The sequence below is a fragment of the Cydia amplana genome, chromosome 11, assembly GCF_948474715.1.
Source record: "Cydia amplana chromosome 11, ilCydAmpl1.1, whole genome shotgun sequence".
Classification (NCBI taxonomy): domain Eukaryota; kingdom Metazoa; phylum Arthropoda; class Insecta; order Lepidoptera; family Tortricidae; genus Cydia; species Cydia amplana.
The window spans coordinates 5,984,258-6,010,723 of NC_086079.1; the positions used below are offsets into that span (position 1 = coordinate 5,984,258).

General features: G+C 38.3%; 1 protein-coding gene across 1 annotated transcript in view; it reads left to right on the forward strand.

The window, feature by feature from the left end:
* LOC134652016 (uncharacterized) overlaps positions 1-26,466 on the forward strand; it is a 285,481-nt gene that overhangs the window by 234,791 nt on the left and 24,224 nt on the right. The window contains exon 14 of the mRNA XM_063507169.1: positions 7,001-7,112. Within this exon, the coding sequence (XP_063363239.1) occupies positions 7,001-7,112 (112 nt within the window). The remainder of the gene's footprint in view (positions 1-7,000; positions 7,113-26,466) is intronic.

A 26,466-nucleotide genomic window follows, 5' to 3' on the forward strand; every position in this document is an offset into this window, starting at 1 on the left:
AGGCGGACTTAATGCTAAAATGCATTCTCTACCAGTCAACCTTCGGGCAAATCAGATAACTTGTAGGCGGTGCAATATCATGTTATAATTACAAAACAAAGTAGGTACCTACTTTTACACAACTATAGGTGAACCAGGATCTATTGAGGGTGCGCCATGTTGCGGAATTTCACTGGAACTAATTTTTTCATACTACACTGAATTGTCATCCTATACATGAGAATAACAGCGCCCTCTTGACAATTATCATATATTACTGGTCAGGCTATAAACAAATACAATGAATATAAAGGTTTGAGGTATATTTAACAAAAAAAATTAACGGTATTGTATCTGGAGAAACACAAACTTGGTATGTTTTGAAAAATATTTTTATTATAATTTAAAAAAAATGACTCAAATGTAATGATTGATATATTTTTGGAATCAGCTCAGAAAGCCCTTTCGTTTAATACTACACACGATAGGTTACTAAACATTTTTTTTTTTAATTTCATACAAAAAAAGATGACGTCAACTCCTCTGGTTTTTTTTTATTTGTTGGTGCTTCGGGTCAAATTGTTTCAAATGTCCTAAAGATCAATCGTACCGATTTTCATACCTTTAACACCATTTGCAGCGTTTTGTGGCGAACCGCTATCGCTATAACAACAGCAAGAGCAGAACACATGGATCCCCATGTCTGATTAAACAACTGTTAGTCGAATTTTATTCTTTACTATGCAGCGTGGCATCGCACGCGGCGCCGCACGCCGCTTGGCGGCACCGCGCGCGGCGAAACTCACCGCTTTGCGGCACCGCGCGCGGCGAAACTCACCGCTTTGCGGCACCGCGCGCGGCGCCGCGCACCGCTTTGCGGCGCCGCAGCGCGGCACCGCAAAATTTTGCGTTGCGGCGGGCGTCGCCGCAGAGCGGTTTGCGGTGCCGCAGATTTCTGCGGTGCCGCGCCGCGCGGCGGCGGCGGCGCCGCACCGCTGACATGTGGCCGGGCCCTAACCATACCCACTTCGGTTTTACATTAAAAAACCGGCCAAGTGCGAGTCGGACTCGCGCACGGAGGGTTCCGCACCATCAACAAAAAATAGATCAAAACAAGCAAAAAACGGTCACCCATCCAAGTACTGATCCCGCCCGACGTTGCTTAACTTCGGTCAAAAATCACGTTTGTTGTATGGGAGGCACTTAAATCTTTATTTTATTCTGTTTTTAGTATTTGTTGTTATAGCGGCAACATAAATACATCATCTGTGAAAATTTCAACTGTCTAGCTATCACGGTTCGTGAGATACAGCCTGGTGACAGACGGACGGACGGACAGAGGAGTCTTAGTAATAGGGTCCCGTTTTTACCCTTTGGGTACGGAACCCTAAAAAAACGGCCATAATATGATGTCTCTCCCACAATAGAGAAGAAAGAAACTTTGCCGGCTGTAGAAATATATTTCTTTGAGACTATTTAATTGGCATACTCATACAACATGTGTCACGATAAACATTAAGCAATCTTCCTCTTTCGACACCTTCAGCAGTGTTATAATAAAATTACGAGTCAAAGGATTTGTACTCACATCCTGTGTGTCTGAACTTTCTCGATGATTATAATTATAACAATAACAACTAAATACTATTTTACTACAATGAATGAATTAAATCCAATTGACAGATTAGTGTAAGAAATTTTTGACTTAAATAGATCGCACGACTAAATCCTACCTTTTCAGGTGTATAAACATTATAAAACGCTTCTTTGTTATTAATGAGTCTATTTACTCTAATTAGATACCTACACAAGTGTAACAAAACAGGTAAATATGTATACAGTGTGTAAGTCAAATACGGGCAATAAATTAAACTAGATATAGAATTTACCCGTCTTATCATTAATTAAGATGTTTTTTTAAGTTACACTTAATTATGACCCCGTGATTAATTTTTTCCACATGTACCGAGCAGCAATGTACTGTAAACATTAAGAAACAAGATGATAATGACATTACGAGATACGAGCTTTTCATAGTAACTGCCAACAAGCGTTGACAGTTACTTTAAAAAGCTCGTATCCCGTAACGTGTGTGGTGTATTACATTGCGGGCCGAATTATTTTGTATGGTTATAATTTTCAATGCATTTCTAAGTAAAATCTATCTCAATATACTTTTTAGGTCCTATGCTAACCATCGTTTAAATATTCGCCCGTATTGGATTTACACACTGTATATTCCTCAGTCGCACATTAATTATTACAATCGTTTCCTTACTGTTCCCGTAATACCGTATCGTCCTATTAGGTCATTCGCACTAGTTATTTGATACCTTAGTTTATATAGTGCTCATTATAATGATAACATACTCTTTATTAGACCTACCTAACCTGCCCAGTACCCAACAATTTGTATATGTTGACGGCAGATCGCAAAATCGGACATATCGAGATATTCCTAGGCAGATCAAGAAACGCCGCCATTTCATGGTATAGCTATGCATATCGTGCAAACCTCAAGGGGTGATATTCCGACCCCCTAGTGCCTGAAAGTGACGAATAGTGTTTTAATCACGCTGTCACGTAAACACCAACGACCATCATATCTATATTGGGTTCGATAAACTTTTAAGAATAAGAGCCAACCGTTGATGTCTACACATCACCAGCTTTGGGAATCTCAATGAGACGCAAATATGGTTTTCAGTGGTCTAAGAACTCTTTTATTTTTTGGGTGGCTTGAAGAATGGAGTCGTATTCGTACCTGCCGTTTGCCGAGCTCTCATCTCAAGAAGCTGAAAACTTTTAAAATTGGCTACATAACTAATATTTAAATCCTATTTATTTAATAAAATTTTGTATATAAAACCATCAACATTATGCACGTGTTAATAAAGAGCGAAAACACTACAACACTACATCATTTATTTCATGAATCATCATTCATTCCACCCTCATGGTTATTGGGTAAAACCCTTCTATATAAGCTTTAAGAAATTACTAAGCTCTATTCTACAATATTTTTTTTTTACTTAAACCCACAGATAACAATGTATAGAACTAGAATAGATTACGTTAGAAGTACCTACTAAAACACCTGACTCTTAACTGACCAGAGATGAATCTTATGGCTTTGCAATAAGGCTTATGAGTTACCAGTATAGACGATGGTATGATATTACGTTTGCTAACCTTTGAAATAATTAAGAAAAGTGATTACTAATGAGTTGATAAGACCCAGTCGGGTAAAGGTCAGGTAAAGGGTCCTTTTGTGATCTGTAATATCTACCTAATAATAATAAAAGATAAATAATAATAATAATAAGCCCGCAGGGCAGCTTGTGGCGAGCTGTTGGGGAGTAACGACCCCACGGACCCGAGTGCTCCAGAGAGTCGGTCAGGGTCTCCGTCTCCGGCGTGTCTTCGTCGGTCGGAGTGGACCCCAAGGGGACCCGCAGGACTCTCGGCTCTGGCTTGCCTTAATTGGCCGTCCAGAGAGGAGTCGTTAGAGCTATATGCTCCAGGGGTGGAAGTGTTAAAGGGCATAACGCCGCGAGTAACTTCGGAGAAAGCGCAGCACACCTCTCGACACCCCTGAGCCGCTCATGCCGGTGTTGCGCCTGGCCGTCTTTACGATGGCGCATCAGGTGCCCATCTAGCGAGTGGCGAGTCACCGCCTGCCTCGATAACACTGTATAACACAATGTTATGGCAGGTGTCCGACCTCTTTACAATAGACCAATCTTAAGCTCCAGCCAAACTTCATCCATAGCCCTGAATTCTTTCTTTTTTTCTTACAATAGCCCCAATGCCTGCTGAGACCGGTTCACGGGTATTTATTGATGTACCCGTGAATGGGTTCCAGCAGGCGTTCTACATGACATCAAACTTGTCTTAAAGGGCCTCTGCGCTGTTGGCTTCGGTCCCACGCATGCCTCCCAAAGGTCCGGGACCCCATGGTCCCGAGATATGGTAAAGACATACAAATAATAATAATAATAATCTTTATTTCCAAAAATACAAATTACAGAGTGTGGCGGGGTCTCCGCACTAGGCGTCGCCTGTGTCGCGGTGTACCAGGAATACATTTTAACCAACAGAATGATAGTTACTAACATAAAGTCCAGCTTTTGGCAAAATAAACTTATAACTAACAATCATATTGCATCACAAAGAAAGTAAACTATATATTATATATAGTTAAGTACTTATGTATACATTAATTTTAAAGTACACTATCTAACATAGCTTCTGTCTCGGCATAGCTAAGAGAACTTAAGAATTTAAATAAGAGATTTTTTGCTTCTATGGTGGTGCTAGATCTAAGGTTACACTGTTTAAGTATGGAATTGTAAGTTGTCACTCTGATGCGATCTCCAAAACGTTTTCCAAATGAGGAACGTACTTCGGGAATTGGTAGATTGAAAATGCGTTTTTTAACTAAGGTGTTATATAAAGGCAGTGTTTTAGAGACTTTGTGTGTGTATAAACAGATTTTGTGTATGAAAAGCTGTCGGACGGTTAAAACTTGAGCTTGGGCGTAGAGATCAGAGGTTGGAAACCGATAGGATTTTTTGAGCATCACTTTTAGAACGGAGCGTTGGGCCCTTTCGATTTCCAACATACAAGTCTTTGCTGCACTTCCCCAAACTGTAATACAGTAGCTGATCACAGACTGACAAAGCGCAGTGTAAATCATTTTTAATAGGGATTCATCTGCTGAATTACGGAGTTTTTTGAATATATATATTGACTTTCTGATTCTTCCGGAGAGATTATGAATATGGTGTTTAAAGTTCAGGTTTTCGTCAACTAAAAGACCAAGATATTTTATAACATTAGTTTTCTCAATAGAATTACAGCTGCAGGGGTTTGTGGGAAAGTCAGTACATGAGTGGATTTTTATTGTAGGGTTGAAAGATGGTTGTGACGAGGCGGTTTTGTGAAAACAGAGGAACTTAGTCTTGTTGCAGTTCAGGGTTAGGAGATTGGCACGGAACCAGTTAGATGCTATTTGCATGCCCCTTTCTGTTGTGGTGACTGCGTCTTTCCAGCATGTATCATTAAAAAGTATTACCGTATCGTCTGCATAGCACAGAATTTCAGCATTTGGAATTTTGAGATTGAGGACGTCATTCATGTATATCGTAAAAAGAGTGGGGCCAAGAATACTTCCTTGCGGAACTCCGAATTTAACCTGTTCAGTAGAACTTTTAAACGATCCTACCCTGACAAGTTGCATTCTTCCCGTCAAGTAACTTGCGAACCACGACAATGGGACTCCATGCACGCCCAGATTTTGAAGTTTGCGAAGTAAAATTGGTATAGACACAGTATCAAATGCTTTAGCAAGATCTAGGAAGACGCCAATACATTTTTGGTTATTGTCCAAGGAGGATGATATTAGATTGATAAGAACAGATGTGGCGTCTTCCGTAGATTTGTTCCGCCTGAACCCGAACTGTCGATCCGACAGAAGACTGAATTTTTCAAGATAATGGACTAAACGATTGTTAACTAGTTTTTCTAAAATTTTGGAAAACGCACTGAGAAGAGATATCGGTCTGTAGTTACCAGGAATATCCTTTGGTCCCTCTTTATGAATAGGAGTGACGGATGCAGTTTTCCATTGGTCCGGAAAGCATCCGGAGCCAAGGCTGAGATTGTAAATGTGGGTTAAGGGAACAATAATATAATTTCTAACATACTTTATCAGCTTATTATTAATCCCGTCCAAGCCTGGTGCACTATCGACTTTTAGCTGTGTGATAATGGCATCTATTTCCTTGAAATCAGTTGGTTGCATAAAAAAGGATTTATCTGTTCCATTACTTAGTTGCAGATTACGCGCTAGGTCTTCCTCAGACGTTCCAGATTGTGAGATAATATTACTAGCTAGTTTTTGACCTACGGATGAAAAGAATCTATTACAATTATTTAGGGACTCTTCAGGATTTGGCGGCGAAATAAGTTCGATTGGTAAAGTGTTTTGTCTATTTAGGTTACAAATATTTTTAACTACATTCCATAGTTTTTTGGTATTATGGTTATTAGCAGAGAGTTCATGTTTTTCGTGTTGTTCTTTTAGTTTTTTTAAGAGATTATTGCAGAAGTTCTTGTATCTACTGTAGGTTAATTGCAATACTGCATCATGTGGATACTGTTTTGATTTTAAATGTAACCTGTCACGGTGTTGGATACAACGAAGAAGTCCAGGCGTCATCCAGGGTTTCAAAGTGAATTTTGATCGGGGGATTTTTACCAGTTTTGAGTTAATTTCCACAACCTTGGTAATAATTGTCACAAAAGTGTTATATATATATATAACTAATATGTTACGTGTTAATTACGATACTAAAATTCACAGGTGTATAGAAGTAATATTTATTATTTGTATCTCCTTGGATTTCACGGGGCTATAATCCCGGTCTTTTGATAGGCTTGCGTGATGATATAGATCCAACACGTAGAGGCTCCTTGGAGAGCTTTTATGCCATGTAGAACCATGTCATATTTATTTATATATATATTGAATTATGAGACGTTTTGAGTGCCACATCGACCAAGTGATCTAATGTCCGTTGAATCTAGTAATTTCCATATTCTTTGGGCTACAATGTACCAATGTATTAGGTACAGTCGCCATCAGATAAATCGGAGCTCCCGAGGTGGTCAAATACATCTGAACATGCACTTTAATTTAACGCCCTGACAATAGACGCGTGTTCAGACATTTGTGAGGGCCTTGGCTACTCCGATTGTGCCGCCAGTAGCGGAGCAAGGCCCAAGCTGCCGGTGGTCAGGGCCGCAGAGAGAGGAACCAGCGGACTATCCGCGCCGTGTCCAAGATCACCGCTTTCTTCATCTGACCCTTGATCCAGCCACCTAGTGCTAGCTGTTGCTCGAGACTCTTCGCTATTAGACCGTTCACTGAAACGACTATATATATCTGAAGGCGACTACTGTACTCCTTTTGACATTAGTGGCATTACCACGTAATAACGATTGTGTTTGCTTGCAGGCTAGCCGCTCTGCAAGCGGCGGGTGCCAACGACTGGCGCGCCAGGGTATGCCGGCTGAGTCCCGAGAAGGAGGACACCAAGGCCATCGAACGCGCCAAGAACATGATCAATGTAAGTACTGGCTTGCTATATTTCATTTTTTTATAGCCTATATTGTGTCCCACTGCTGGGAAAAAGCCTCCCCTGTCTTTCGCCACTCATCACGGCTTTGTGCATGCTCCCGCCAGTCGCCACAGAATGAGTCCAGGTCGTTTCCACCATTTTTGGTCTGCCTCTGCCTCGGATGATCTGTGGTGCCCATTCGGTCGCTACTTTGGCCCATCTATCCGGGTGCATCCGACATGGATATGAATGATGATAATATGGACATTTTCTGCCAATTGTTTGGCACTGTATAACTAAAAATTGTGGTACCAAACTGATCGTTACTTTTCAACAGCGTCGAAATAAAAATAGCCCACTAGAGTAGAGTGCAGACCTTGCAACTTTGCCCTGTCGCTGAGTGCCCCTCGAAAACTATTGTGGCGCGAAGTGCTGTCAGCTTTATACCCATATGGCGTTTTTCCTATCATTATCCTATGTTTCGAGGGGCTTTAAAAGTACATAATGATGTTATTCTGATAGTGGCATAAGGGCTCATTTAGACGATGCGAGGACTCGCATGCGAGTTTCATTACATTGCGGTTTTTAATCGGTCGGTTAAATTGGACGTAGGTAACCAACAGTCCGCAATGTAACTAAAATCGTATACGAGCGCGCCGTCTAAATCAGCCCTAACAGAGTTGCTATGACAGTAAATAAAATTTTCTCAAAAATGGACGGCAAAGTCGACGTTACCGGTTAAAAAATAGGTCGCGAAGTGCGTAGTTTATGGTCATTCAAAAAATTAAAAAGTTAAAAACATTGCAGTCTCGATTTCGGGACTGCAATGTCGCATACAAATTCCATTATTTAACGAGTTCCAAACTTTTTAAAACTTCAAATGGCCATATCAAATGAAGGCTTAGGTCCCTTAAACAGCCAAACAGATGATCAGCACTTATTATTATAAAGCCTATAATAGACTATCGCACCGCACCGCGACCTTGGAGCGTCGCACCCATAAGTGAGAGCGAGAAACAGATATCTCTTTCTCGCTCTCACTTATGGGTGCGACGCTCCAAGGTCGCGGTGCGGTGCGATAGTCTGTTACAGGCTTAATGTTGGTACCGCGACTATTTAGGTATCTCAAATAGGTTGGCGTAGTTTCAGCAGAAAAATACACTTCTTTTTTTTTAAAGGCGGCAAGCTAATTTTTTTAATGGTTGTATTTTTTTCTGTGAAAATTAATGGAAAATTAGAACGTTGCTTCTGTAAGTTCTGTAAAATATTTCTATTTCTTGCACCATTTTTGAGAAAAGCACTATATATGACTCGGCTGGAAGGCTACTTGCTGGCTTCGGATTCAATTAAACGGACTCCCAAGGTCGTCCGTTTAAAACGAATCCTCAGCCTGCAAGTAGCTACTTCCGAACCTCGACAATAATGTACTATTAAGAACATAAGTTCTTAACGGATAGCTTTTTTCTAAAAGATCGCGCAAAGATAAAAATACGAGTAGCCCACTCTTTGCTCTAGCTTTGCCCCCTCGCTGAGTGCCGCGAAGTGCTGTCAGATTAAACCCATATAGCATTTTTCCTATCATTGCCCTAGAGAGATTTAAAAGTGCGTAACTGTAATTTCCACAGTGGCACCCAGTTACTATACAATATTAGGTACTCTAGTATAATAATTATGTGTAAAATCTTTGAATGGAATGTGCCAAATCCGCAACATATTTTGTAATGAGATTCAAAGTACGCCAAAAACATTATGAGAAATACATCGTGAATTTGTAATACACGCAATAGTTATTTCCGTAACTAAATTCGGCGCTCAAAATCAATAGCTATTGACGCTATTGTCAAGGGCACTATGTTAGGCGGAGACATCTCTGGGCTTTTATCGATTCTGAAGGGGGATATATTCGTATTTGTATAAATACATCACCTGATCCATCCCATTCATTGAGCATCGCTTAATTATCCACTTGACAGACATTAAATGTTAAAAATCCCGTTTAAACAATATTTATGATATGCATATTTGATGTGGGAAGTAAAAGACAGTTCAGCAAAACTCGATTCATGATCCCAATTGTCATGTTTGTCTGAAGTATTAGAATCCTATAAGTACCTTTGCTTCGACTGTGTAGCCATCATCAATTTTTCACAAGCCTCTTTCGCTCTCAGTTTCACCTACTGATGTGCCTAAGGAAACTTTCCAAAATTGCGAAATGTTTCAGAAATTTAACGTAGGAAAAATTCGGAAAATTTCTTACATTTTTGTATGAGAATTGAAACTTTCCAATTTTAAATTTAAATTTCCCTGGTGAAAGTCTCATGAAATTTCCGAGAATTTATAGAATTTTATGGAAACTTTCCGCAACTTGCACATCTGTAGTTTCACCTATCCGCTTGTCAGCATGTACTTTTCCACCTAACTGTAATAGACAACCATAGCACAGTGATAAGACAGAGTTTCGCGCAACGCAACTCAGGTATCATGAGGACATGAAATTTCCTTCTTTCCTTTTTAGGGTTCCGTAGCCAAATGGCAAAAAACGGAACCCTTATAGATTCGTCATGTCTATCTGTCTGTCTGTCTGTCTGTCTGTCTGTCGGTCTGTCTGTCCGTCTGTCTGTCCGTCCGTATGTCACAGCCACTTTTCTCCGAAACTATAAGAACTATACTGTTGAAACTTGGTAAGTAGATGTATTCTGTGAACCGCATTAAGATTTTCACACAAAAATAGAAAAAAAAACAATAAATTTTTGGGGTTCCCCATACTTCGAACTGATACTCAAAATTTTTTTTTTCATCAAACCCATACGTGTGGGGTATCTATGGATAGGTCTTCAAAAATGATATTGAGGTTTCTAATATCATTTTTTTCTAAACTGAATAGTTTGCGCGAGAGACACTTCCAAAGTGGTAAAATGTGTGTCCCCCCCCCCCCCTAACTTCTAAAATAAGAGAATGATAAAACTAAAAAATATATATGATGTACAATTACCATGTAAACTTCCACCGAAAATTGGTTTGAACGAGATCTAGCAAGTAGTTTTTTTTTAATACGTCATAAATCGCCTAAATACGGAACCCTTCATGGGCGAGTCCGACTCGCACTTGGCCGCTTTTTTTCCTTTTTCTCAAACAATCCATCAATACATTTCCATAAACAGTGGCACAGTAAGTTTCACATCTCCATCTGTTTCCGCCGTTCCTGATGTCACAGCATCGCCGCCTGTCACTTTGCGCCCGACGGGAAGTAATAGACAGCAAGAGTTCGAAACTCGAGGGAAGCGTGCCGAAAAGGCTCTATAAAACGAGTAGTTGTGACTTGGTTTGGTGATAGTGAGTCGAATAGTAAATAAAATAGCAGCATTTCTGGTATGTTTATCAGGGGTGCACAACCTTTTTCGCGACGTTGATTAAAGTACAATTATGCGGTGCTAAAAATGGAAACTTTTACCGTTGTTAGTACCACCCTAGGATATGATTTAAGCGGTCGTTTTAATGATACATAACCCGTTTGTACTGTTACATTTTAAATAGATATAGGTACATGTACTTCGGTAACATTTATCATACATAAGTATATAACTAATCTTATTGTTAGTTATATTGACTCATCATCGCTTTTATCTACCGTTAGCTATTACGTGTAGATTGTGACATTTTCGCTAAAATCCATAATATTATTCCGATAACCGTTCTGCGTTAAACGCGTTATCATAATCATAACGTCACTGATAAACCTAACCACACCCCTACCGAGCGATGATCACCCACCAATAATGATGTCGTGACAAATCTCGTACGAAACTGAGGTCGATTCTTATCTACGTCGCGTGACCTGAGTTAATCTTGGTTTTGACACTAAACAACGTTATTTGCTGCTTTTACACTAAAAAATCTCTTTTCGCTGTTGAAAAGTTGCGGGTACTAATCTACTAATTTACAACTGAAATGAAGTCCTGCTCTTCGGTTTTTATTACTTAAAAGTAAGTAAGGTCGGAAGACTTTAACCCAATATAGGGTAACTTTGGCCCAATTGGCCAGAGCCTAAATAACCCGATCTAACATCAAAAAAATATAGTTTTTTTTTAAATAAGTAGTGTGAAAATCACAAATTATGATTACGTAGAATTTTGTTTATCAATTTAACATTGTGCTTCCTGTTCCGTTTCGCAAGTCGGTAATAATGATAATGGCAAAACTTTGACCCTTGACCTAAAAAGAGCGTATGATAAAAAATACTACAAACTCTCGCGTGTTTCGTGTTTAAAATAGTAGTTCATTTGGCTTAATTTTCACGTCAAAATTTTACAACTCACTAAAATTACGCTTGGTCGTTTTCCGGCAGGGAGTGTTATAATAATTACCTGCAACACCACACCACGCCTTTGCCAACTTTAACACGAATACCAAAATCGCGTGAGATCACACATCCCTCCCTGTCATGCACGTATAAATATAATCTTTATATCTATTTAATTAAGGTCGCTGTACACTAAAGCGTTGATTAGGTCCAAGGAAAAGTTAATATTGACAGGTCACGATCTAGTTTCCTACCCCTGGAATGCGTTAACCTAAATCACCCTTTTGTTTTAGTTCATCCGTTGCCAACCGTTGGCATATTAATTGAAGAGTGATTTATTATATTTGCTTTGTAAATCTCGATAAAAGCTTTCGTTTCTCGATCATTTACGGTACGCTTTCAATTTGTCTTCAGAAGTTTGTGAGATAAATCAAATTAGTCAATGTTGAACGTTTCATTAATAACTCAAGTAGGTATAGTACTTCATAAAACGGAAAAATCTCGCCAATATTCATATTATTGGGGGATTTATCATATCCCCCAAATATTACTTTGCTCCAAAAGAACCATCCTAAACCAATATCGAAGATTCCCCAGCATTCCATTTATTACCTGCCTGCAAATTCTCTTTATTGCTATGTCATCGTTACACGAGTCCAGTGGCCGCAATTTTCCACCTACTTTCCTCCGTTAAGGGGTAAGTTCGGCCATGTGTGGTTTACGAGGAAAGTGGCCGTGTAGGCTCCAAATTAAGGAAAGTTACGATGTGGTAAGAGACTTAGTGCGGTGACATTTTTGTTTTATTTAGGGCCGTGCATGGGTCTAACTAAATGATGTAGGTTTAGCGCAGTTTTACGGAGATGTTGTTTTAACTGGTAGACAAGAGATTATTGTTTAGTTAAACGATAGAAAAACCACCTGCTTTTTGCAATTCGGTAAAAAATATGCTTCAAGTGGCTACAATAAGGCTACACGTGTCAATAAAATATTTTTTTTTCATTTGTGTTATTTTTTAAAACGTCATTCATTAAGTTCCTTGTAGACTCTGTAAAAAATACGGTGCCTGGTTCCAAAAAGGAAGATTTTCTAAACACAAGGAATGTAGTCGTGAAAAAAACAAGTTGAAAAAAATAATTGTGTAATTACAGGTAGTATTTTGATGGCCTTTACCAAGTTTTCGGGTCACTTCTTTCCATTCAAAAGCACGATGACCTCTCAAACTTCCACCCGGTAACCAAAGGGCAGAATTTTAATGTCACGTTCAGGGCTGACTTGTCAGCCGAAATTCCACTTGCCCACCAATCTCAAAATCGTCGAAGGCTCAGGAAAACCAATATAAGCTCTTATAGATTAAGCGTAGCTGTGATAGTTCTGGAGGTCTCGGTTTAGTGGCGTTTGAGAATTCGACTCGCACAACCAATGATAATACCCAACTGTTTTTTGGTATACAAAGCTTAACGGGCGCGTTGCTTCAAACAAACCAGCTTAATGATTACCCGGAGCGTCTTTTGAGCGTCGACGTCTAGAGCGCTGTGAAAAAATAATGGTTTCGCTGCGCAGTTAGGGTTGCCTTATGGAAGAATTAAATGTCCTGATAAAAATCCTAACATCACCCTAAAAATACTGACATTTCTTGTAACAGAGATTTGGCGTAACTTGAACGACGCCCCGGCGGCGCGCTGCGCTCTGCGGTGTACTGTATTGTGATTGTAAGTGTACTGATTATGAGGTCATTCCTAAAAATCCTGACTTTTGCCAAGTCCGGCCGCAATCCGGACAAAGGGTCAACAATCCTGACATGTCCGAACAAATCCTGACGTATGGCAACCCTATGCGCAGTTGCACAGTCCACAGAGTTGACTAGACGCCGACTCTCGGAAGACGCTAGTGTAAGGTCTCTCAGCGTGCTTGTATTCCTATTACCTACGTATAAATTGTTAAAGATTTCAAGATCTTGTTGTTCTGGTGAAGAACTCAACAGAGACAGAAAGTTTAGTGAATAGCGTAAAAAGGTAGCAACAGTATTAAGGCACGGCTCGCGGAAAGTTTAGTCTATTTTTAGCCAAATGACACGGCTATAAAAATAACCTGAAAATGCCAATCACCCCGACCTTTTGCTTGAAGCCTGTGACATTCATTCAGAAATGTTTTAGAAAATGTGTTATATCTGAGCCTAAAATTCATAATTTATATTATGAATGAGATTGCTTCAATAACAATTAGCCAGATGTGAGTAGTGATTTTTTTAGCATTTTATTATTACAATGTCCTTATACTTCATATGCATAACTTTTCTATCAGAAAGTGTCGGCAACGCGCATGTAACACCTCTGGAGTTGCACAGGCTATGGTAACTGCTTACCATCAGGCGGGCCGTATGCTTGTTTGCCACCGACCCGGTATTAAAAAATACCCGTCAAATAACGCTTTATATTAAATGAGTATTTTTTATTTTATACAAAGTTCCAATGTAATCCTCGGGCCTATGGAGGCAATAAACTGGAGAACAAAAACAATAATCCACCCCTAAACACACTTCCTATAAATACAAAATAGATTTCGATTCCCGCACACTTAGACAAATAACCCAATAGAGGCATCCAATTTTTTCCTTCCAATCGTACCAAATCTGTTCCATATTTATTGGCGCGAGAAATTGGATTTGCGCTTTTCCGGAGCAAACGTTTATTAGATCTGGTGACAGCGCCATCTATGTGTGAGGGCGGAAATTAAATACTCGACGGTTGCGCCTCGAGGCGGCAGATGGCGTTATTTGACAGGAAAATGGTTGAGTTTATTTAAATTCAATACGTAAATATTTTCTGTGTCGAATCAACAATATATGTCAATACCGAATACATAATCGTAAATGAAAGAAATTGCTTTATACGGCTACCATCAGTTTGGCACTGACATAAACGGCATCGAAAACGTAATTTACTTTCTATACATCTCGCTCGTACTCACATATTAGTGCGAACGAGATGTATAGAATGTAAATTACGTTCTCGATAGCGTATATGTCAGTTTTGACACTGTCAGTGACTCATGGTACGGGCTCTAGTAGCTAATAAAGCGAGCTTCAGGATTTCCTTATGGCTGCCATCTTTTTTTTATGTAAGTACCTTCAGTATTTTATTCTCGGTCTTTTTTTCGAGAGCAACTCGATTTTTCCCGCAATAATGTAGGTACGCATATAATATGAATACAAGAGTGTGTATATTTGAATATTATACCATAGTCTTTTCATGATGGCGTCAAAATGTGTGCGTTTATTTCCCATAGGCCTTTCGTTTTTCTTACGGAGACAAACAAAAGGAAAATAGATACTTTTTTTGTATATAAATAGATAATTTACCATGATGATGCATAAAATAACACTTTCTTATTTCTTAACTTAATCAAAGTATATACATTAGCTATACAAATCCTTTCTAAACCTTATATTTATTTGAAAGCATTCTGAAATTGTTAACCTAGTTCGAACACTTCTGTGGATTCCTGGGTTTAGAATCTGTAAACACAAACGCTAGCTTTTAGGAGCGAAATTCTTTTCTAAACTTCTCAAAACGCCTTACAGTTTCGTTATTAGGTTTTATAGTCTTCAGTTTATCAATGCCATATTTCATCTAAACCCCATTTCTCAATTAATTTAGTAGGTATTAACTAAAATATGTTTATTTCCTTTCGGCACTCGTATATGCCCACCGACCTAAAAGCCTTCCAATTAACCACATTTTCCTAGCCTAGTCTCCGCTGCATATTTGGCCTTATTTTCGTAACCACCATGCGGTTCATATACAGCCCCACATTACCTTTCCGTTTCCATTCCTAGCCATACACGGCATCACCATTAACTTGGCTTGCCGAGCTACAGAAAAACCTGTCATTACATTATTCTGGCCAACTATTTACTTACTATTTCCGTCATTAATAAACTGAGAAAAAATAGCGTGGAAAAGGTTGTTCATACAATTAAATTTTGAGTTTCGAGTATTTTTAGTCACAGAAAGGGTTCGCCAGACAATAGTTGTTAAACTTTTCGCAGCCATTGACTTGATATATACGTACTTAGTCAGTACATTTCGTGCCCCACACGCCACGACTTGATATTGGTTTGTCTACCTGCAATTTTTGACATGGCGTTGACGACACTTTGTTAAGGACCTCGACTTCACATTCATACTTTATTCATTTAATAGCTTGGCTAGCATGATAGGCCGGTAGAAGGACCTAGTTACACTAGTTTATCTAAGAACGAATCGCACGCGCAGCTATTGAAACGTGCATGGTCAGGCTTGAAACCCTTGCCATATGCGGTCGCGGAAGGAGGGCGACGCATGCGCTTGCAGCCTTGGATAGTTAAAAGGTTGCCACTTAAGGTCCTCTTAGGACGATTCCTAAGAGGACCTTAAGTGGCAACCTTGAGCAAGGCGATCCTTGGAAGATGGTTTTGAAGTTTCACGTTCGTTTTGGTTTTGTTAGAGTCATCATCATCTTCCGCGCGTTATCCCGGCATTTTGCCACGGCTCATGGGAGGCTTGGGGTCCGCTTGGCAACTAATCCCTAGATTTTAGTTTTTTTAGTGGTTTAGTTAGAGGACGATTTGGTTAATCTTTTGATGTAAAGATGTCACGCATACGCCAATGACATGATGACTTTCTTATAAGTATGAAGTTTACTAAGACAGTGTAGTCATCTACACAGTAGTGGCTTGGAAAATGTATTGTCTTAGGTAGTGTAACATTCATGGGTTAGGTTCATACAATAGCGCTTATTTTCTTTACCGCTACTAGTATTTAGATAAAATCTACAAAATAGTTGGCGGAGTCTTTATTCGGAGGCTCGAGTACCTTTGAGTTACTTACGCTTAAAATATGACTCAATAAATAACTCGTCTCAGGACTTAAAAAAACTCGGAAGTTTTTTCATCGCAAAGTTTAGTAAAAACGAGTCGACTTCTTGAAATTTAGATTAAAAACAAAAAGAAAACCAAAACAAAATAACTTAATATAATTTCTTTTTAAAAAAAAGGGAACCGCCTTCAAAAAACTAACCCACTGAAAAGCACAAAATAATTTTTATATGGCACCCCTATACATGTCCAGTCCCTATATCCCGTCGTAATGCAAATTTCTGCCAAAAAGTAATTAATACCTAATAATAAGAAAATTAATAATCATCCGGGTAATTACTTCGTTTTTGAAGTCGGTGCCAAACCAACATTTTAGAGAACCGATATTTTAGACAACGAAGAAGGCTGCACGTACTTGTATTATAAAGACATACTTACTATACTATACTACATACTCGTATTTTTTTCTGATTGGTTTGGCACCGCCTTCAAAAACTAAGTAATTACCCGGATGATTATTAATTTTCTTATTATTAGGTATTAATTACTTTTTGGCAGAAATTTGCATTACGACGGGATATAGGGACTGGACATGTATAGGGGTGCCATATAAAAATTATTTTGTGCTTTTCAGTGGGTTAGTTTTTTGAAGGCGGTTCCCTTTTTTTTAAAAAGAAATTATATTAAGTTATTTTGTTTTGGTTTTCTTTTTGTTTATTTTTAGGTTTTTTATTCTTTTTTTGTTAATTTATTTTATTTTTTACTTTTTAGTGATAGGTGAATCATTTATTTTAGGTTTTGGGCTAAAGTACTAGTTTGTTAGGATCTCTATTTAGTTTTGGGCTGGTAAGTAACTACCTACCTACTAATGTTGCTGAACTGATGGCCTAACTCGATGATAATCGCGACAAAACATAATGTGATGGCTAAACGATTTGTATTAATATTGCTCCCACTCTCACTGCCACTCCCACTTCCAGACCCAATCCCACTCCCATTCCCTGTCCGAGTCCGACTCCGACTCCCACTCCCACTATTTTATCTAAATCGGTTTCAGCAACTTCAATTTGATGGTAGGTATACCGATAGCATCGCCACCTACCGGGTCCAATTGGTTTTTCAAACCATCCATGTACTGTACACTGAAAGTTTCTCCAGAATGTAACAAACACTTTTCTGAAAACCGCAGCAAAATCGGTTCAGTCAAACACGAGATAATCACGAACAAACATACATACAAACATACGGGTCAAACTAAGAACCTCCTTTTTTTAAAGGCGGTTAGAAAAAAGTTGATCGACTCACCTAGTGGAACTCTGCAACATAGGCACATGACGACAATTCGCCTAACCAAAACAAAGTGGGCCTATGTCGCACCAAACCTGAGTTCCACTAGGTACAGCCAGGGTTCAGCATCAGTTCTATCGTGGGTACTGCTCTCCTAAGTGCTCATCAAGATGTGACAGATGACCAAAATAGCGTGGGCCTATGTTGCGCCAAACCTGAGTTCCACTAGGTACAGCCAGGGTTCAGCATCAGCTCTATCTTGGGTACTGCTCTCCCAAGTGCTCATCAAGACGAGTCGGGTGACCAAAACAGAGTGCGCCTAAGTTGCACCAAACCTGAGTCCCACTAGGTACAACTAGGGTTCAGCATCAGCTCTATCTTGGGTACTGCTCTTCCAAGTGCTCATCAAGATATGACGGATGACCAAAATAGCGTGTCCCTATGTTGCACCAAACCTGAGTTCCACTAGGTACATCCTGAGTTCCACTATGTACATCCAAGGTTCAGCATCAGCTCTATCTTGGGTACTGCTCTCCCAAGTGCTCATCAAGGCGTGTCGGATGGCCAAAACAGCGTGTGTCTATGATGCACCAAACCTGAGTTCCACTAGGTACAGCCAGGGTTCAGCATCAGCTCAGATCTATTTATACTAAAACCTTCTCCAGAATGTAACAAACCCTTTTCTGAAAACCGCATCAAAATCGGTTCAGCCAAACGCGAGATAATCGCGAACAAATATACATACATACATACATACATACATACATACATACATACATACATACATACAGGTCAAACTGAGAACCTCCTTTTTTTTTGAAGGCGGTTAAAAAGTCTTGAGTTGCTAACAACTAAGACAACACTATTCGTACCCACTGTCTCAGAATATTCTGCTAAGTAGTATCTATTGAACCCAATATACTGTACGACACCGCCGGCCGACAGGAACGGGAATGCAATAAGTGTACGAGCGCAGCGTAATGTTAGCCATTGGTCAAACCAGTTTGCGTCGTGACGCAACGCAGGTTCCGACTTATCTGCGTATACGGCGCACATCGCGCGCACAGTCAACAGATGTAGCACAATAAGGGATCTCGCAGCTAGTGCCTGCAATACGGCCACATTTCAAGATTTGTCAGTTTTGAGAATAGGCCTTAATTAAAAAAAATAAGAAAAGTGTCCTTAAAAAAATAATTAAGATGTGGCTGTATTGCAGGCACCATACGTTTTGAGCGTTGGCGTCTAGTTTGCGCTATAGAAAATGGTGTCGCTGCGCAGTTGCGCCAATGTTGCGTCGAGTGTTCGCTAATAAATACTATGTTTTACGGGAAGTTTCATAGATCTCTACAGTAACGTACTAGCTTGCTGTAGGTAGATCTAGTTGTTTGGTTTGTCTTACCATTTCATATGTAATATTTGCCCCGTAACCTAATCAAGGCGTCAGTACTTAACCTAATTGGTATGTCAAATGTAGAATGTAGGAGATTCCCTGAGGAAAACATTGTCTGAGCAAACATTGTTCATACTAATTCAGCCTTTGGCTAACGTTTGACTGCACACACACACACACACATCTTACTTTGGGGACTGTGTTTGACCGTATACTGTTTGTTATAATACGTGTGTTTTTCAACCTGTAGGTAGGTATACAATTGACGTCTAACCCAAATGCAATCTACATATTCAGATTGCATTTGGGTTAGACGTCAATTGTGTAGTGTAGCAGTTTTAATTTACTTCTCCGTTAGTGAAAACGAACCCACGACCCAAAGCGATGTGTGACCGTTGCATTCTAAATATAACTATGTATTATTTTAGTGGCGAGCGGTTGCTACATGTGTATACATTTATTTTTTAATTACTAGTAATTTGAGTTGCAATTACCACTGTAATAGATAACCGTAATGTGTGTAATTATTCATTAACTTACTGTTATCATTCCATACACTGTGCCCGTAACTAAATGCATGGCAGAAGAACAATTGCTTATAAGATTTACTATGTATTGTAAATAACGAAAGCGTCTCCTTATATTCTCTCATCACACGTTCAACGTACTGAAAATAATATATATATTTATAGATTAGTACTGAGTTAATATAGTGTCATTTTATGTTCTAAAGAAAAATAAACAGTTTTTTTTAAATACCAATTCTCAATTATTTTGTCAAAAAGTAACGTCTTTGTTTATTATCGCCGATTTACCGGTGTTTAAGCTTTTACTCAGCATTTAAATAAATATAATGATGGTTTGGTGACTACGTTTTTTTTTTGGTTTGTTTGTTTGTTGTGTATGTTATTTCTTTTTTTTTTCATTGTTTTAAAACGTGTTCACAGCGGTATTATCTGACGTTGTAGACTTGTAGATAAAACATCCGATTCTCATTTCCATTTTATTAGAAAAGGACGGATATATTACGATAAATTGGACCATGATACTGATACTGTTTATAAGGAATAATGAGGGTAGGTACTCACTTACTGATAGCCTTATCATTTGTTTATTCATAATTGTGATTAATTATTATAAATTATATAATGCACATTGGTTATCGAAGGAGAAAACTACCGGTATAGTATAGGTTAAGAAGGTTACAGATTTGTTACAAACTTGTTGAAGTGAAAACTTCTTTAGCGGCGCTGTGCACTTTTTGAGGTGGGGGAAAAATCTTAAGCCCGAGACAGATCACGTGACCGTAAGACGGACACGTAACCTGATCGAAAAACTGTTACATGTAATGTCATTGAGTTTTTCTTTATTGATTTAAATGCCATCTAGTGAGTTTCGCTCTAACTGGTATTAATATAACTCGAGTACTAACAGTGATGTGCTTAGGGGTTTCAAGTAATTAACGCTAACGCTAGATGGCGTTAACCTCAATTATACATAGTGCATTTTGCACTATTCATTGAGTTTTCACTTCTGCCGGCACTCCCTGAGTGCAACCCGTTGTTGTTTTTTTTTGGTGGTACTATTAATGATTTATATTACCTAGAGATATTCTAGTAAAGAGTATGTCAAAGGATCTCAACTTTGTAATAGGAACGTCAAAACGATTTGTTATTAAGTGAAAGAAAACGTATTTTGAGTCATCATTAATTATGAATCCACTTCCTTTAAAAAACAGAGTTGAATAGATTACGGTTAATTTATTTCATTACGTAGTGAAATATGAGAAACACCTCTATTATAACAATAATATTATTATCTACCAGCTCTGCGTGTGTAAATGTAAATAAACACGTCCTAATTGCAGGTAGATAATTAGATCAATCATTTTAAACGACACTGAACCAACGGAACCGTTGCCAGCGAGTTATGAAAGTGCCCCACATAAAGTTTGGCGTTAGTGCGGAGTTTAATAATAACATTTGGCCCCCGCGAAGCGTCGCTGGACAAATCCACCTGACCAAAACGATCTTTAGACTAAATATACATACGTATCAGATTTATCGTCGCTTTTGTATCTTTATTTTATTCTTATCGTGATTATTCCTTTTTTAATAAAAAAATTGGCGGCTTTTTCAACTGATTCTTTTGTTTTGTTCAGGTATCGACCTTTTAGTGTCGTAAACCCTTTTAGTTTTTGTTTTGTGTCAATGAATAAATATTGAGCAGATGACACATCCTTGATTAAAATAGTTTTGATCATTCTTGCGAAATATGGCATGTATCTTTGCGTCAAGTTACCAAGGAACAATGCATTCTGAATAGCTAAATTTACTAATTTGCCTGGCCAAATCATGGGTCGTGGGTTTTGCACAAGATAAATAATTGACACTAAACCAACACTGTTTCGTTACCAATACCTGTAACAAGTTACTTAAAGTTGAAAAGTCTCTCGTATGTTATGTTTCGTATTTTTAAGTTTGTTTCCTACGTAAGTAGGTACCTAATTAGATGTAAATCAAATTGTTAAATGAGTATATGTAACACATGTCTGTAAAGTCGTGCGAAACAGCTTCTATCAAGGAACAGACGTTAATTAAATAAATATTAGGCTTTCATTAATATAATAAGGCTGAATTTCACACGAAATTCAACAGAGTATCGTATTCTTTTGTATATAGACAATTCAATACAGTATCGTTTTCTTTTGTATATAGACAGTATACCTACAGACTGTGGGGCAGTATTTAGGAACAGAAAAATATGATACCTGATTTCATATCAAAACGCGTCATGTATAGAAACTGTAAGTATGTGCCATTCTGAGTTTAGAATACCGTAAGGTACTTTAGCCCTTATGAGGTAACTTTGCCCACCCATGAAAACCCATTCAATAAAACAATAAATTCTTCAAAACGACACTAATCGCTTACACAAAAACAGATTAATCTCATAATGTCGTTTTTAGGGTTCCGTACCCAAAGGGTAAAAACGGGACCCTATTACTAAGACTCCGCTGTCCGTCCGTCTGTCACCGGCTGTATCTCACGAACCGTGATAGCTAGACAGTTGAAATTTTCACAGATGATGTATTTCTGTTGCCGCTATAACAACAAATACTAAAAACAGAATAAAATAAAGATTTAAGTGGGGCTCCCATACAACAAACGTGATTTTTGACCGAAGTTAAGCAACGTCGGGCGGGGTCAGTACTTGGATGGGTGACCGTTTTTTTGCTTGTTTTGCTCTATTTTTTGTTGATGGTGCGGAACCCTCCGTGCGCGAGTCCGACTCGCACTTGGCCGGTTTTTTTAAGAATTTATCATATCAATAAAATAGGGTTCATGTTCATGGGTGAACAAAGTAACCTTGGGGAGCAAAAATACCTCGACCTTACGGTACCTACCATCCATTACTCCGTACTTTTTTTATCTGTGTATGAGATTCCATTTATTTATCAATGAAAATGAACTATAGCCATTCTCATTTTTCTCAAGAACGAGACCAATAAGGGCAATAAGCTATATAACTGATTTTGATCTGATCTGATCCTGAATTCCTGACTTTGTAATAATAATAAAGTTTCCGAATTATCGGTAAATAGTAGACGATGGTACATATTTATTACTTAGTATGCCTATAATAGAATGGGTACATTCACATTTCAAGTGCGATGCTGAAGTATAATTACTTCGAGCGGATTTAGCTTTGGGCATTTGCATAAATACATTGTAATGCGGCGTAATCATTTTGATTGCCTTAATCTCTTGTATATGCGTAGTGTATTTCTTTGTTTACATTGTTTCACACCTTGACTTATTAATTAGTCATATTCATATCATATAAGAAGCCCTCGATAAGTATTTCCAGTTGCTTTCATCGTTGGCTGATTTTACTAATGTTTTAATGCAAATTTATGAACTATTAGATTAGTGATAATCCAGAAAATAAACTAAGGAAAATACTAGGAAACATGATAGGTATAGTGTATAGTTAGGTTTCAACCGGCATTGAAGCTGTACATTTTGTTGATTTAAACCTTAGCAAAAAACGAACTCGACGACAATGCTTGTTTTTTATTTCTCCTCTTTTTGACAACTCATTCATCAATGTCTGCTTAATAGATTTCACGCTAACATATCATATACACCCACATATAGACTGCTTAAATCATAACCCTCCCTTTTGACTTTGCCGCAGTCTGGTAAAAAGCTATTTTGCATTGCACCCGACAGTGACCCAACTGGTCAGCGAGACGCGGCGGCACCGTCAGTTGTTTTGGCAGACTCGCTCGCTGCGCCCGCGCCGCGCGTACCGTCTTTTGCGAATTTTTAATTTGAAAAATCACTTTCTCAAGACGCAACGCGTCGTAAACCAGTGGAAAACTTTGTGATATTTTCGGATTATGTGACGTGTTTCAATTTGTATTTAATCTTGTTTGTTTAATCATCGACTGATTGACACAAGATTCTATGATTTACACAAGTGCTTCGTTTGCTCCAGTTCAATTTTCAATTGAAACTAACGATTCTTATATTAGTGTACATCGTGAGATGCTTGAAGCGGATCATTATCGTTCCTTATCAAATTTATCTATCTCACGACCTTGTTTCTTATAAGCCTGGTCAGAATTAACTTTCTTATATCATTTGCTATATTTGGCATAGTGTTTACATTCTACAATCATCAGTATGCATAGCAGTTAGGGTCATCAATAAACAGGTCGTTTTCTAATGTCCCCATGCGTATGTAAAGCACGTTTCAATCTCCGATTGCGTGGTGCTAACAGACATTACAATTATTTAATGGATTCGTCCTATATCGCCCTTATCGTTCTCTATTGAAACTTATTAGCCTAGCGTCTTGCTTTGATTGATTTGAATTATGGTCTGTGGTAATATCATCGTGCACTTTAATTTGTGTGTTTTGATATATTTTGTGTTGGTCCGTCATTATCTTTTTATCTAATTATCAATAAGATGAAAAAAGCGTCGCTATAGATATACTCATTCTATCTTTGGAATGATTTCATCACCTATGCTAATATAATTACCTGTGATGTTTTTGCTTTGGCCAGTATCAGTCGGAACCATCTCATATAAATTTGAATAGCTTCAATTAAGCTCTCCATAAGTTTTTGCTGGTATACACATTAGGTTCGGACAGGTTGACATATTTGGTAAGCGCGAGCCTCAGAGAACTTTGTTGCGTACAATATCCAAGCAGATATGCGGAATGCCGTCAGAGTGAGGAAAACTACTGTATTTATTTAACATTACATTTAAAATTATAAAAACTCGATGACAGTTTATGTTATATCACAATGGTTCAACCGAATAAGGAAACAGAACGCTGTTAAATAATTGACGAGCTGTCGAAACTTAAATCAATTAGCATGATAACTCCGTTTTTGCGAATTACGTCTTCGTTTGATTTTAAGTAGGTGTCATTTCGTCTGAGTTAAAAGTAGTTTTTGCGTTGTTGATCTCAGCTTACCTACTATTGATCCTTGAATAGCTCGCACGAGTTTATGATTCGTAGCTATCAATAAATAAAGAATTGCGTTGTAAATCGATAGCTTTGTTAGGTCGTTTAATACATCATTATGATGTTATAAAAACGGTTACTAGCCAATTAAGCTTAAGGTCAATATATCATCTTTTCATCGACATTTTCGAGTCAAGGTTCATCTCGGCGCACCTAGAACTCGGAATGTATACATCCGAGATGTGTCATAAGGTTGTGGCTACCGAGGTTATGTTTACACGCGCGGGGTGCGCGTGAGTCACTAGAGTAACCGTGTCCGCTGCCAGGTGATAACGCACTTGTTCAACCAGTGCGTGTTTGACCAGCTGTAACATCACCCGCTTTGTTATTATTTTCTGTTCCGCCCATTATGCTAGCCTATCAATTACTTAGCCTAATGATTATTCAATTTCTGAATTAGGTGCGGTGCATAGTTCTATAGTGTGCAAGTAACTGTGATTGCTTCATTGGAACTTTATTACAAATGGAGCGTTAATAGTGTGTTAATTGTGATATCGCCACGTAAAACAAATTCTAGTCAGTGATGTGATTTGTGGGGATTGCTCAAAATGTTTTACGAAGTGTTGCTTGGATTGTGCTTGCTGGGATACTTGGTATGGAAGATTTTGGTGTCGAAACAGCCACCTGAAATAAAGGAAGATAATGTGATCAGTGCAACGTTAACATCAAAAGAGCAAGATCTCAAACCAGCAAGCGTGGATAAAACTAACGAAGAAGATGAAAATAAACTGCCAGAAGTGCCTGCTGTAAAAATTATCGAAGAAGTTACTCATTTAGAAGATAACAATAATGGCATCAACCAGTTGCAAAATTTAAACATAGCTAGTTTGAATACTGAAAACAAAGTTTCACCAAGCACGTTACTAAAGCAACAACAAGCAAAACTTCTTAACGATAGAATATTTAAGCGCGAGAGCCCGCCAAAGGAACGATTGACTGAGTTTCTCGAGAAAACTATTTTAAATGACGACAAAATACAATCAATTATACAAAACCTGTCTTTAAATAAATCAGAGGCCGACCATGAACCCAAAATACTGGATTTAAACATAACGCCTGTAGATTTGGAACCTGTTAAGCTGCCATCTATAAGCGATAGGGCGTTAAAATTGCAAGATACAATTGACAAAGCATCTGACAGAATAAAACAGTTAAATAATATCAATTTGACTAAAGAACCTGTCATTGAACAAGATGTGTGTGATGAGGGTACCGAAGAAGAGGAGAAACCTTTTCTGAGACGTTTACAAAAACAATCCGGGTTCCCAACTGGTCTTAATTTTGGATCAGTTATAGGCGAACTGAAAAATAAAACGAAGAACGGCGGTTTGAAGCCTGTCTTCAGGAAGTTTGATCCGGAGGCCGCCGAAAACGACAAGGCACGTATAATTATGAAATAAAGACGTTAAGCAAATTTTGTTCAAGGTACTTTTACTCATTTTAATACAGGGACGCAGGAAGTTGAGCAAAATTAACAAAATAAAAGTATTTTAACGAGTTTACTTTCCGGTGTGCGAAAACCTCGGTTTTAATGTTGCCTTAGATGGTTTTCTCTTCATGTTTATTCGCCATTTCAGTTTTTCTTTTTTTTGCATACCTACTTCTTAACATATAATATCCCGCGGTGGTGGTGTATGAATAAACATCACGTTTTAAATATAAATCTTAGATAGATTTTTAATATGAGTACCAACCGAGCTGTGACATTCAAAATCCTGATATAAATGTTCTATTATGAAAACAAATCAAATTATTTTATGAAATATTTTATTTTGTAATAATTTTTATGTTGCCACACTACTTTAATATAAATTATGAAGTGAAATAGGTCAAATAGGTGTCATATAGGTACCAACAGAAATAGTGACCAAATCATCCGGCCTCTGGAGGGCTTGGTCACTTTTTTCTTTAGTAAGTATACTTATCACATCTATATTATTATGTTCTATTATGACTTAGATACAACTGTAATAACTCAAGCTTA